At 35.8% G+C, this 15,224-nt stretch overlaps 1 protein-coding gene across 2 annotated transcripts in view; it reads right to left on the bottom strand.

The window, feature by feature from the left end:
* Nucleotides 1-15,224, bottom strand: part of nlgn2b (neuroligin 2b) — a 90,806-nt gene that overhangs the window by 32,413 nt on the left and 43,169 nt on the right. The window contains exon 3 of one of the 2 annotated variants that reach the window (XM_084103677.1): nt 3,720-3,773. The exons of the other annotated variant lie outside the window; for it this stretch is intronic. Within the exon in view, the coding sequence (XP_083959803.1) occupies nt 3,720-3,773 (54 nt within the window). The remainder of the gene's footprint in view (nt 1-3,719; nt 3,774-15,224) is intronic. 2 annotated transcript variants of the gene reach the window in all.

Raw genomic sequence — 15,224 nt, 5'->3', positions numbered from 1 at the left:
TTTTTAATGAAACAACACTGTTTAAATTACGTTTTTTGAAAGTAGTAAGTACTAATTACCTATCCTATCCAGTAAAAGCTTTATATATATATACACATATGTATATACATATACATATATACATATACATATACATATATATATATATATTTATACACATATATATATATATATATATATATATATATACACATATATATATATATATATATATATATATATATATATATATATATATATATATATATATATATATATATATATATATAAAGCTTTTACCGGATAGGTAATTAATTAAAATATATATAATACATACATACACACACATATACATATATATATATATATATATATATATATATATAATGTGTACGTATGTATGTATTATATATATTTTAATTAATTACCTATCCGGTAAAAGCTTTATATATATATATATATATATATATATATATATATATATATATATATATATATATATATATATATATATATATATATATATATATATATATATATATTGGGCTGTCAATTAACTATTTAAAAATAATAACGTGTTAAAATTCAACGCATTTAATGTACCCACCAACCTATAGAATGCAGTTGGAATGACTTAGTCTTATATTTATATCATGTGATATTGCTTGACAATATTATTATTGAGATTTTGTTCAGTGGTGTGACAGTGCATTCCTGCAAATAAATGTTTAAAACAAAGGACATGCTTATTGATTTCAGGCATAATCAAATTGACTTGAAGAGAACAACTACTAAAGAGCAGGAGGTTGAAGTTATGGAAGCATCTGGGATGTGTGATTGATAAGTTGAATTTTAATTTCAATATGGAGACGATTTTTAAAAAGGGCCAGCAACGTCTGTTCTGTCTACGGAGACTGTCCGAGTTTAACGTTGATAGGTCCTTTGTTTTACAAATCTTATATTGAGTCTGCTTAACATTCGCTATGTTATGCTGGTATGGCAGTCTTAGTGTGAAGACAAAGACTGCTTCGGTGAATTGTCTTGTGTAGCTTTTTATGTTACTTTTAATGTATTGTAAATTGTCTTTTTTGTATGCTGGTCTTGCTGCAAAACCAATTGCCCTTAGGGGACATAAACAAAGAAAGAAAGAAAGAACAAGTGCAATATCACATAAGTGCTGTTTATCCCAAATAGCACGAGTGCAAATGTGATCAAAGTTAATATTGTGTTATTTTAGACAATATTGTCTGTTTTTGCTCAATTTTGCAAACGAAAATATGACCTACAGTATAAGCCAGAGCAGAACTGTTGTGCGTCTCCGAGCAACACGCAGCAGTGTTTCTGAATTAATACACGTTTTGAACAAATCAATTGGGTGAACCGACGATTCAATGGCCCATACATAAAAAGAGTCATAATAAAGCTCTAAACTAAATTCCTGAATGAATCAGCTCTTTGAACTAATCAATCGGGTGAACCAACGATTCAATGGCACATTTATAAAGAGAGCCATTCACTTCATTCCTGAATGAATCAGCTGTTTGAACGAATCAAATGAATGAATGACTTGCTCACTAAGGGGTCATCGGATGCTAAATTCACTTTTATATGGTGTTTGCATATAAATGTGTCTTTGCAGTGTGTGGACACAACCACCATACAATGAAAAAAAATCCATTCACTCCTTTTTTTAATCCTCAAAAAGTCTAAACACTCAATAATCAGGCCGTTTGGATTATTGAAGGTATAGTTCACCCAAAAAAGATAATTCTGTCATCATTTACTCACCTTCATGGCCTCATGGTTGTTGTAGCTTAAAAGTTTGTGTAATAAGCTATGTTGAATCAAATAAAATTATAATAACATGTCTTTCTAAAGCTACTTTTTGCAATGTCTATTTAATGCTTTTCTCATTTAACACAATAATGAATATAAATAAATAATAAATACATTTTTGGGGCGTAATTTTCTCAGTCAAAAGAATTGTAATCACTTGACAGCCCTAATATATATATTTAACTCAGAAGGAAAATTAATAATTACTCACCTGTTACTGTTGTTCAAATATGACTTTCTTCAGTGGAACACAAAATAAGGAATTTGTGTGCACTGAAGGTTATTCAGAAAGGTTTCTGCATCAGTTCATTCATTGGAAACTAAGAGTCAAAAGACTTATGATATGCTTATGAAATGGACGTTGTTACTTCTATGAACTCTCTTATACTCTCTTAAGATAAGTATGTCATAACTTGGTCAAATGTCAAGATTTTCAGTGAATCTACTTAAAATTTGGGTCTGTTTCTCCCACAAAGTAACATACATTTCAGAAGACTCAGAATATAGTGCATGGGTCACATGGACTACTTTATTGGTGATTTTGCATAACTTGAAGTCCCGATTCGGGATAAAAAAAAGAAAAAAAAAAGATCAATACATTTTTCAAAATCCTTCTTTTTTTTGTTCCTCAGATGAAAGAATGTCATATACATTTCTGGAACATCATGACAGTGAGTAAATGATTTTTGGATGAACTATCCCTTTAAGACAATACGTGTACTTTAACAGTAAATAAATTATTTAATTATAAAATATTAGTGTTTTCCCCAGTTGTATTTTCTTTATATGTACATACTCTACATTTTATGTTGTTTAGTTATTTTAATAATGTATACTGTCTACGTGTTGGTTTCATGTTAAAGCCAATTTTTATGAACTCATTGTCATGTGTCACCCTTTACTTTTATTACTTGCATTATTAATGACAATATATTTTATAATACAAAGCAGATTTAAGTACTTCCTATAGGTAAATTAAATCGGTAAAAGATATACAGCATGTCATACTGTAAAATATACAGGCACCAAATGTTGTCACTGTATTTCTACAGTGAATTTCTGGCAACTACAGCTGCCAGCTTTTTTTCCCAACACAACAGAAACACACATGTTGTGGAATCTGTGAAAGAGTGTTACATGGAATGATCGACATGCACACACACATTTGCAAAGACACCCACACACTCAAACAAACACAAATGTGTTCAGACACACAGTATATGCTGTAAACACATATACACAACAAGAATTTGTCTGCAACTTCCTTCTTATTATCAAAATGTAAGCAATAAAATTAGTGCAATTATTTTGAAATTTGTATTCATATAATCTGGGGCATATTAAGATTTAAGATTAATAAGAAGTCATTTTAAATACTATTAGAACATTCAGCATCTAGACTCAATTTTACTCAATAAATCCAGCCTCTTGTCTTTAACAGACTTACTGAATTAGCTACTCTACTGCATTCTCAGCTGGATGCATGTCGGCCAATGAAATTGCACTAAATCACAGGGGGCTGATGGGATTTGTAGTTTATTGATTTCTAGCTAATCCTTTGCCATTCATCAAAAAGGACACAAGACGTATAATGAAATCTTAATAACCGTCAACGGGACATTATTCCTAAAAATAAAAGCCTGTTATAATGAAATGATGTAAGAATCATTTGGTTCGAGAAGAGATTAAAAACATATGCAGCACAAATAACCACATCAGCAGTGTATGAATTAGTGCATGTATGCTTGAGCATATCTATGTGTGTGTCTGTGACTTGAGCTAAAACAAATGCGAAAACATACAAGACGAAATAATCAAGAGAAATTATGTTACATATTACAACCGCCCCCCCAAAAAGAGTCTGAAAAACAAGACAAAAAGGGAAAAACATGCAAGAAAAATACCTTCGTCCCTCGGCCTGTTCATCGAAGACTCATCATGTTTTTTTGTGAGTGGACCTGGGGTTAAGACAAAAAGGGGGGGGGGGGAAGAGAAAAGACAAAATTCAAAAAGATTTTACTGCGCTTAAACAAAAAGAGCAAAAAATTCCAAAACAGCAAAACAAGAAAAATGACAAACTAGCAAGAGATCATGTGTCCCAATTTAAAAGAAAAATCAAAAACAGCAGCCAAAGCAAAAGAACAAAACAGACAACAAACTCATAGAAAGAGAAAGAGAGAGAAACTGATGGTGGTGTGACACTTTCTAACATCTCTACAAGCAGTTGCGATGTTTTTGTCTCTTTTCTTCCTCAGTTTTGCCTTCCACATTCACTCATTTGCTACATACCAGGCTTTCAGTGACAAATGTCCAGCCATCTTTCTTTGTGCCCAAAGAGAGAAAGTGATGAGACATGTGGAAACACTGTAGCAAAGCTGCATTTAGTGCAATGGCCCTCAGGAGTCCTCCGTCTTAATGTCCTATGGGACTGTAACTCCCCCTCACAGGATAAGACTGCTGATCTCTCTTTTTCTGTCTTACAAACAAACCAACCAACCTGCTGTGTAATTTTCTTAAAGGGTTAGCTCACCCAAAAATGAAAATTCTGTCAGTAATCACTCACCCTCATGTTGTTCCAACCCAGTAAGACTTTCGTTCATCTTCAGAACACAAATCTGAGAGCTGGCTCACTCCTTCATAGGCTGTGTAACAGCGCAGCGCTTCTGGGTTATACGTCAGAACGTACAACCCAGAAGCGCTGCGCTGTTACGCTACGTGAACTCATTCAGAGGTCCACACAGGAGAAAATGAATAGTTGAATAAAGTCATTATTTTTGCGCACAAAAAGTATTCTCGTTGCTTGATAAACTTATGGTTGAGCCACTGTAGTCACTTGGACTATTTTAACGATGTCTTTACTAACTTTTCTGGGCTGGCAAGTTTCAATTACAGAGAAGCTTATGGAGGAGTGAGCCAGCTCTCAGATTTCATCAGAAAAATCTTAATTTGTGTTCCGAAGATGAACGAAAGTCTTACGGGGTTGGAACAACATGAGGGGGAGTAATTACTGACAGAATTTTCATTTTTGGGTGAACTATCCCTTTAAGAAAGCATCCGCCAAGGACATTCATTTATAGCAATAAATGAACTTTTAGCTATTCAAATTTCCAAACAATATTAGCATCTGGTACAAAGTGAAATTTGAGGTCAAAATCAAATTTACTGTTGTGCATTTTTTTACACTGCAGAGCAACTGGTAAAACTAATGTATGGATCACTAGTTTTACCAGTTGCTCTGTAGTGTAAAAAAAAAAAAGCACAACAGTAAATTTGATTTTGACTTTGTGGGACAAAATAAAATGTAAAAAATGACAACAAACTTGACATCGTCTCTTCTCTATCCTTGTTTTTCCAGTAAAAATTTATATATAACAGCGTTGGCTCAAAATAATTTTCCGTGATTATATATATACACTACCGGTCAAAAGTTTTAGATCGGTAAGATTTTTAATGTTTTTAAAAGAAGTCTCTTCTGCTCACCAAGGCTGCATTTATTTGATTAAAAATACAAACAAAAACAGTAATATTGTGAAATATTATTACAATTTAAATCAGCTGTTTTCTATGTGAATATACAGTAAAGTGTAATTTATTCCTGTGATCAAAGCTGAATTTTCAGCATCATTACTCCAGTCTTAAGTGTCCTTAAGAAATGATCCTTCAGAAATGATTATAATATGCTGATTTGATGCTCAAGAAACATTTATGATTATTATCAGTGTTGAAAACAGTTTTTTACATTTTTATTTCATGATGCTATGATGAATAGAAAGTACAAAAGAACAGCATTTATCTGAAATGGAATGCTTTTGTAACATTAAACTACCGTTTAAAAGTTTGGGGTCAGTAAGAATTTAAATTTTATTTTTGGGGGAAAGAAATAAAATAAATGAATACATTTATTCATCAAGGATGAGTTAAACTGATCAAAAGTACAGTAAAGACATTTATAATGTTAGAAAATATTCTATTTTAAATAAATACTGTTCTTTTGAATTTTCTATTCACCAAAGAATTCTGAAAAAAAAATTGTACACAACTGTTTTCAACATTGAAAACAATAATGAATGTTTTTTGAGCATACAATCATCATATTAGAATGATTTCTGAAGGATCATGTGACACTGAAGACTGGAGTAATGATGCTGAAAATTCAGCTTTCATCTGAGGAATAAATTACATTTTAAAATATATTAAAATAGAAAACAGTCATTTTAAATTGTCATAATATTTCATAATGTTACTGTGTTTTTTAATTGTTTTTTTTATCAAATAAATGCAGCCTTGGTGAGCAGAAGATACTTCTTTTTAAAACATAAAAAAATCTTACCGATCTAAAACTTTTGACCAGTAGTGTATATCTCACAAACACTAATAAAAATGAAAACTTTTCTTCTCATTTTTGGTCTTATTCACCCTAATGAAACAAATCCTAGTTTCGTGAGAGCATTCTCACTGGCTTCTTCAGGACTGGATCTGGTGCAGCGACATACATTAGCATCTGTCGCTAACTCAGGTTAAATGCTAAATGTTTGTGGCGACAGACATTAATGAGTATTATCAGCATGACCCCCTACCCCCTCCCTTAGTACTGGCGGTGGGCCTGTAAGAGATGAGATAGAAATCGCCTCCATTTATTTACCGTTTATCTGCTACACAGGCTCTCCACACCAGTAGACCACACATACACACACACACACACACACACACACACACAAACCCCATTTGTCATTGTTGTGCATGTAATCCTCACCCAGATTGTCCAACAAACATATATACAGCACGACTGTATTATCATAAAACACTCCCTTCAAATGCTCACCACCTGATTTTTCTTAAAGCACACACATATTAACAATTCCATTTAAAGTGAAAGTGTCATGTTTTCAAAGAAAGTAACACTTTCTCTTATCACAACGGCAGAGACAACTAAAAGTAAGCCATTATTAGTTTGATGTCCCATCAAAGTCTGAATACAACTCCTTCCATACTATATATACAAAAAGCATGTATGCAAAAAGCATTTCAAATGTGTAGCATGCCCGAATACACGGTATTCATAAAACCAAAGGCAAAAAATACCTGGATGGCGCATTCTTTGCGCTGAAATTCTGAAGCGTGAGGCCACAGGAGAGTCATTACATTTGTAAATAGTGAGGAACAGTGATGCAGCTAATGAAGCAGATCACATTGCAATGCGACACGACAGTCTACTTTTCATACTATTATTCATATTGTGCACACATACTTCACAGAATCAAATACACAGAATACTCCAGTCACAGAATCAAAACAAACAAATCATGCCAGAGAACTCTTTAGAGCCTGCTCACTCCCATGAAGCACTAGTTTCCCTACACTGTCTAACTACTTAAATATTTGTATGCATACTTTGCAATAAACATAAAATATATTGTTTATAACCAACTATAATCAACATCTTTAAATCAATCATCTTTAAATTCACAATGCTTCATCTGATTATAGCTTCCCTTATTAATGCCATTATGTACTCCTGTCTGATTTTCTAATACTTTTTTGCTCCAAATCAAAAGTTTGTATCGTAGCGGGTCGGTTTGGTTCATGGTTTATTAAAGGTCCCGTATTATGCCCCTTTTCACAAGATGTAAAATAAGTCTCTGATGTCCCCAGAGTGTGTATGTGAAGTTTTAGCTCAAAATACCCAACAGATAATTTTTTACAGCATGTTTAAATTGTCATTTTTGGGGGCTCAGAAAAACGCGCTGTTTTAGTGTGTGCCCTTTAAATGCAAATAAGCTGCTGCTGGACGACCCAGGGGGCGGAGCTTCATGAGCTCGCGCTCAGTCTCTCAGGACAGTTTCATCTCACGGAATGATGATAATATCAGAAACTCTCAGTAACGGTGTTCATTTCGACCTGGAGTCGGACAATAATGCCTACAGAGTCAGAGTGCTGTATAGAGATGAAACAGGTATAGTTTAGTAGTTTGATTACGGTTATAACGTATTTGTCATCTGCTTGTATGTATCCATTATTAATAGCCTACAAGTTTAATAAAGTTTAATAAAGTGTATTGTACATAACACAAAAGATGAAGTGTCAGTTTTACTTCAGAAAATCACCGTAAGAGCTGAGTAAACACAGTAAGTTATAAGAAGTGCTCAAGTACATAAACGAATTTCGGTAGAGTTGAGGGAGCATTTTCTTTAAAAACAAAATAATTCCACCTCGTCTTCAGCGGCTGCCTCAGATTTCGGGAGTAAATAGAGAGTGGTATGTGGATTAATACATCCAGCCACACAACACCTACAACGCTTGGGAGACATTCTCGTCAGTGCAGCAGCTGTGAACTCGATCAGGGCGGGTCTATGTTGAAACGGCAGTGTCTGTCAACACTCGTGGGCGGGGCCTGTGCTGTAGTGACGTCACTAAAACAGCATTCTGAAAACAGGTTGTTGGGAGACACTGCTGATGATTTATGTGGATTAATAAAAAAAGGAGTGAGTGGATTTTTATCACTATTGGCTGGTTGTGTACACACACTGCCAACACACATTTATGTCCAAACAGCATGCAAAAGTGAATTTTGCATAATATGGGACCTTTAACTCTTATTAACAAAACTGTGCCTCTAGTGGCACCAAACAGAAATTACATTCTTCACCTTTAAAGGGTCATGAAACCCTAAACCAAATTTTCTGAGATTTTAACAGAGGTATGTGTGTTGAACACCATCGAAGACAATGTTAGCATCTGTTAGATTTAATAGTAGGGGGAAAATGGTTAAATTTTAGTTTTTTTCCGCTATTTTCGTCTTCAGGGTTTAAAATCTTCATCATGTCCACGTCACAGGCTGTGACGTGGCAGAGCACTATAGTACTTTGATGACTCATCGGTGTCTCATAATTATTCATGACTGAGTTTTCTTATCCAATGAGAAGACACTGCCTCTTAATTATTCATGACACCACGTGGAACTTTCCAAAGACAGACATGTCAAACTGTGATTTCGCATAGTAAGTTAGATGAGAGAGGCAATGATGGGACGTGCGTTTGTTTTCGTGGTGCAAAAGTTCCAGTGCATCTTTCCCCGCGATTCTGCCAGGGCTAGACTGCGGCCATCAACCACGGACACATCTAAACTATGGGTGTGTAGCAACCATTCAACTGGAGAAAGGTGGACTTCGGCCTTGTACACCAATGCAGGTTTCGGTCTTGCGAGTGATGCGGTCCTGAGGACTTTTCCTATCGCTTCAGAGGTGTGTGTGTGTTTGTGTCTAAAATGTAACCCTGACCGTTTTACTTGCCTTTTGTTAAATGATCACTCGTTATTAAAATTTAGATATGTCGATAATACCTCAATTGTATGGAACGTATGCTTAGTTTGTGCAAATGTTTATGTCATTGTCCATCTTTATTATGTGTGTTTAGGGGGCGCGTAGATCTAGGCTATGTACGGAACTTTTTTTTTTTTTAAGCGGAAAATGTATTATTTTCAAATATATGCATTTATAGAGTGTATATAAACAAATATATATTTTATAATGGCATAATTATACATATGAATGTACATTTATATGTTTTAAATAGAATTATGATTACTGTAGTAGGCTAATATGTGTAGCAGGGCATTCAGTTACTTTTGAAAGGACAAGTGTCAGTGTATTTCATTAGACTTTAACTTTGCCAGCTATAAAAAATCTAGCATTTCCTCACGTTTTACCACTGATTTTTAGTGACAGTCGATATGCATGGGCCACTTTGGGCTTTGGCCACACCCACTCCCCTCCCTTCTTCTCACACCCACCACGCCCATTTAAGTTGCATTTTTCAAAAAGATTGTGAGCTAGACTTGAGCTGAAAGAGGGGGGTTTCATGACCCTTTAAGTGCCGATATACTTCAAGCGAAATCGAAAAACGAACTGATGTGACGTAATTTCGAAACAACTTGCTAAACACCTTCATACTACCATTGGTCTGTGGCGATTAAGTAATAGGTAGATGTGTGTGGAGGCTCCACCTTCTTTCAGGTGAAAATCTTTTTTGGTCAGACATCTGTGAGTGAAAACATGAACACACTGGAGAGCTGCTTTACAGTAGAAAATGAAGTTATACTTCTTATGAAATGAGATACTGTTTTTCATGTTTAATACTGTAAAGCTGCTTGATTTTAAGCTATCTATTACATAAAGTAATATATAAAATAATGTGACGTGACTTTACTGGAGTTCCGTAGGGCTCGTGCAAACACTTCCATGATGTTATGATCGGACGCTTTCTTATGCTTTATTAAAATTCTTGCTATTTTCTCAATTTTGTTATTGAGAGTAAAGCGTGCAGCACATATTTACATATTTATCTAAACGCCGGTCTCAGCAGTGTGGACGGCATCAGGATGTTCGCTAACAGTATATCGCTGCTCGCGTATTTCGAACTTCGTTTAACCCCTAAACGAAGAATGAAAAGAACTTGGTCATGCGTTTATTGGGGCCTTTAAGCATGCAAGCTAAAATTAATGACACATATGCTTATTCAGGGTATATGCAGGAACATAGAGATTAATTTACTACCTTTTACTACCTTTTTTACCACCTCCACAATATTTTTTACTACCAACACGACATCAAGCAGCAGCCCTTTTTTGGGGGGTGTTGGGGTGTGGTAGGGGTATGCAAAGCACCACTTACTACTTACCATAAGGTATAAGTGTGACACTGTCACACCCATCATACATATTAGGTACACTAATGTTTAATTGTGATCATTAAGTATTGTCATTGTCAATTATGTTTTTTTTTTTGTAGTGTCGAGTTGAGTTTCAGTTGTCCTTATCTTAACCCTAGCCCTTGAGTTATCCTAACCATAGCCCTTAGCCCTAATAAGGTGAATAATAACCTTGGCACTTTGTCATTGCTATCAACTCCGACTCACAGTTAGGGCTCGACATTAAGCCTTTTCATGGGCTTGTCCTTTGGACAAGTAAATCTGTCATTAACTTGTCCGAGTAAAAAAGTTGCTTGTCCGGAATTTTTGTGTGTGTGTGTGTGTGTGTGTGTGCTGTAAATATAATTTATTCTGAAGAAATATCCTCATCTGTGTTCAATCAGCTCTGATATATTTAAATCTGCATATTGTCATATCTGCACCTTTAAAGGGCTTTAAAATGTGCAGATATGGTGCCCCCCCACCCCAAATCTTATTAAATGTATGCTTCATCTTTAGTTTTAAATTTTATCAATAGATTAAATTGGAATATCCTAATAAGATATAGGGCTGTTGTTACCCTAGGTAGGGCTGATCAAATTAAATCATTTACACTGAAAATGTACAACTGCATTAAATAATGTTATGAATATGAGATCGTTTAAAATATTTTTGAATATACAAATAAGAAACGTTGGAAAGAATGATACTTTTAAACATGAAAGTAAACCGCCAGTAGGAGGCGGCAGACGACCGTCTTAATGAGCGAGTCATTGAGTCATTCATTCAAACGATTCGTTCAAACAACTGATTCATTCAAGAATGAGACATGTTTATGAATGGGACATTGAATCTTTGACTCAGCCAATTCGTTCAAAACGCTGAATCATTCAGTAATGAAACACGGTTAAGTGTTGCTGTGAGATGCGTTATGGTTCTGCTGTGATCTTTGTTTGGAACTATTTTCGCGGCTGAAACAGAACAAAAACAGTCATATTGTGTCTAAAATATAAGTGACTTAATTCGAACTGTTTACTGAACTGTTGTATGAAAGCAATGTCACATTTTCAGTCGTGATGGTATTAAGGAAAACGGCACTCGTCGTGTGAGGTTGCTAAACTGTATCATATGTTAAAAATATTAAAACACATTTTGAATTTTGGCACTGGCAGTATGTTGTTAACTGAGTTTAAACTGAGTTTACATTTGTTTGGACTTCTCCTCGAGAGGCTGCGCGAGCCTCAACAGTGCAACCTTGTTACCGTCAGTAATATCCACTATCGATCGCAACTTACAATAAATATAATACAAACAGAATCATTCTCTCATTTTAGTGATTCCCTAGTTATTTTTTTTTTGTTATTGACGTTCAATCAGGCTACTTGTCAGGTTGGGCAAGTAAAATTCTCTTTTACTTGTCCCTTCAAAAAATCCACTTGTCCCGGACAAGCGTTAATGTCGAGCCTGTCAGGTCCTGTTGTTAGCAATGTATATATTTTTAAATTATGCTAGATTAAGTTAAAATATGGAGACACAAATATTAAGAAAAAAATGGAAACTCATATATTGAGGTGGTGATGAAAAATTTACTACCAAGTCAAATTGCGTTTGTTACCTTTTACTACCTTTCAAGGGCCTTAATTTTGGCAGATTCTTTTTACTACCTTTTACTACCGCGCGAACACCCTGTTATTGCTCAATGTTGTCGAGTGTGTGCGCCTTCTTGCATGTTCATCTGAGCTGAATCTCCAGCTGAATTGCACTTAAGCTTCGAGACTCGATCAATGCTGACGTAATTTTCAGTTCAATTCTCCATCTCAGGCCAGTTCTTCCAGTAAAGGCTGGAGAGCAGGAGACAGGTTGATGGGAGTATGGAGCGAGAGTGTGTGTGTGTGATTAAGTCTCAGCAACGTCAGCACTTTATCGACGCTTAAAGCATTTGGAGATCAAGCTTTCACTATTTTACTGGTTACTGCTTCCGTCTATATGGTCTACAGCCTCCATTAGGCTCAGGCTTTTCCCAGAAACCTAATCCTTCTGGCCTTTTAAGACGATGCAACAGCTTTAAAACGAAGGCCCAGAATTCACCTCTAAGTGCAAGAGAAGACATGGGATATGCCGTCGGCGTGGAAGAAAAACGGAAAGCATGATAATGAAGACTTAAAATGGAGGAAAGATCATTTACGTGGGATGAGTCCTGGGTGGTGCGTGGGCTGGTGAGCGCCTGGTGCGGTGACAGTCGGAAAGAGAAAACTAGGCTCTGTGAACGTGGCGTTACTCCCAGTCTGAGAGATGGCAACGGGTTTTGAGTGTGCATGTTGAGCCGCGGAACAGTTTGTGCAGTAAACACTTTCTTTCTGAGAAAGTTTGTATGTGAGCGAGTGTATATTTGGGACTTTTTGACAGTAGTGTGTGACAGGAAACCCGGCAGTACGCCATCCCAGTGTAACCAGCAGGTTTGTCCTCCCTGACAGGCTTGCCGTGTAGAAATGTCTTCAGTATATTTTCTGTCTCTCTTTTTGCTTTTTTATCTCTCTGTCTCCCTCTCACTGTCTGCAAGGGGAGCAGACCTAAAAAAAACAATACATGAAAGCAATCTGCCTTGAAGGGCTGATGTCATGTGCTCAATATATATCTCCCCTCCATTAAAGACTCTAGATGAGCCATTAAACAATAGCTACAGCGGTTTCTTTCATTCTGTTTTGTATTAACTCAAACGCTGTGTCCTAACCAGACATGACATGTCCAGTTTTCACCGACTGTCTTGTCTGTCCACTCTGAAAGCAAAAATACTGCACAATCTCGGCCAATCAGAGAATATTTGATGTTTAAAATGCAGCTATGTGGAGTGAAATTTGACTAATGAGATTTTGATGTGGACAGGGCTAACCAGCACAAGACTACAGAATTAGAAACCAAACGACAAATTAAAAGTCTTGTTTTCTTTTCTTGTCAGGTGTTGGGTGATTGAGTTGACCAATGAAATCATTGTGGATGGACAGAATTAGAAACCAAACGACAAATTAAATGTCTTGTTTTCTTTTCTTGTCAGGTGTTGGGTGATTGAGTTGACCAATGAAATCATTGTGGATGGAACAAAATTGATGTTTAATATATGGAGTGGAAATTTGAAGGACAGGTCTGTGGTTAACTAGCCTGGTTGACACCAGACCCTTCTCAGTTGTAACTGAGAGTGGGTCTGGGGAAGGTTCATTCACAGCCCATTTCCAAAGGGGCGTCACCAATGGATGTCACTCAAATGCCTCTTGGCGCAATTGGATAGACCTAAAACCAATCAGAGCGATCGTCATCGTGTAAAGCCCGCCTCAACGTTTGTGATTGGTGCCTGAAATTTGCCGGAAGTTCGCCAGGGTTTTCCCAGGACAGTGGTTAACACAAACTCAAGACATTTTACGCTTTATTCTGCATCTCATTATAAACTCAATTCACTATTCAAACTAAAATTTTCCAACTTGTAGATTTTAAAGATTGAAAGAGCTGTTGGAAGCTTAGCGAAGGTGACGTTAAAGTCATGCGAATGAGGTGTAGTTTGTTTATAGCCTAACTTTAGCTTTTTACTTCTGGCTACTGTATTTTCGAAATTGAGTTGTGTCGATTTATGAAGATTATCTTGATGTAATGATATGTGTAAGAATCATAAACTTTTGTTGGTTACAGAGCTTATTTGCTGCAATAATCCAAAAGCCAATGGAAAAAAATCTATGAAGCAGTCAGTCAAGTTTACATTATTTAGTAAACTGATCTCCACTTTAATAAAAACATATACAACAAACACGATTAATGTAACCATTTTAAAGAAAAAGGGATGTTTTGTTATAGCTTTTGGAGCAAGGGCGCCGCCATCTTGCAATACCACAGCGCATGACGGCACGGGGTTGGTTGTCTTGCCTGAGGTACATGGATATTTAGTAGATGACTGACAGGGAAAGTTAAAGACATTTAAAGATGGAAACTGCTGTATTGCTCCTGGTTGTAGAAATGATTTTTACAGCGTTAAAGCAAAGGGCAAAAGAGAACTAAAACGGAGAACATAACGTCACTGCTTCACTGGCTAGTGGCACTGAAAAGGAAGAACCCTTCAATGGGCGCTGATGTCAGAGTATGCAGTGAACATTTTTTTGGAGGAAGATTACATTGAGGAAAATACCTTTGATTCGGGCAATTTAGTCATTCGCCACACCAACAAACTTAAACCTGAAGTTGCTCCGTGTGTTTTTAATTTCTCTGGCTGGCCATAACGCTCTACCGACCGCCTAGTTTTCGCGCTGCGTTCACAAATCACCCCTTATCACACTATTGTTTTCCTCCAGCGAAAACAGAACATGAAGACACTCTATAGTTATTTACATACAGTATGCGATTTGGCAAACAATTTGTGAAAAGTTGTTTTAACTAATAACATTTTTTTTTTTTACAGTACAGAAAACAGCACTCCGTCAATGCACTGATTTAAACTGTTATTCAGAGTGAATGAAAGAAAGAAACATCACATTATTATTTCGTTCTACTAAATAATGACCTTGCAGCTGATTGTGACATTTATAGCCTTATAGTAAAAGGATTTGTGGTTTTTGATGTCACTTTGAATTATAAAAGTGGCAAATTGACGGCACCTTGCCGTATCGGCTCAAATGCGTAATCAATGACTTATTATGGGCTCAACAGTCCTTTCAAGTTTGTTTTTCTCCATTTGAGAGCAATAA

This window comes from Abramis brama (genome assembly GCF_963993115.1).
Source record: "Abramis brama genome assembly, chromosome: 25".
NCBI lineage: Eukaryota > Metazoa > Chordata > Actinopteri > Cypriniformes > Leuciscidae > Abramis > Abramis brama.
Note: the sequence above shows the minus strand (reverse complement) of the source record. Positions and strands in the feature narration are given on the sequence as shown.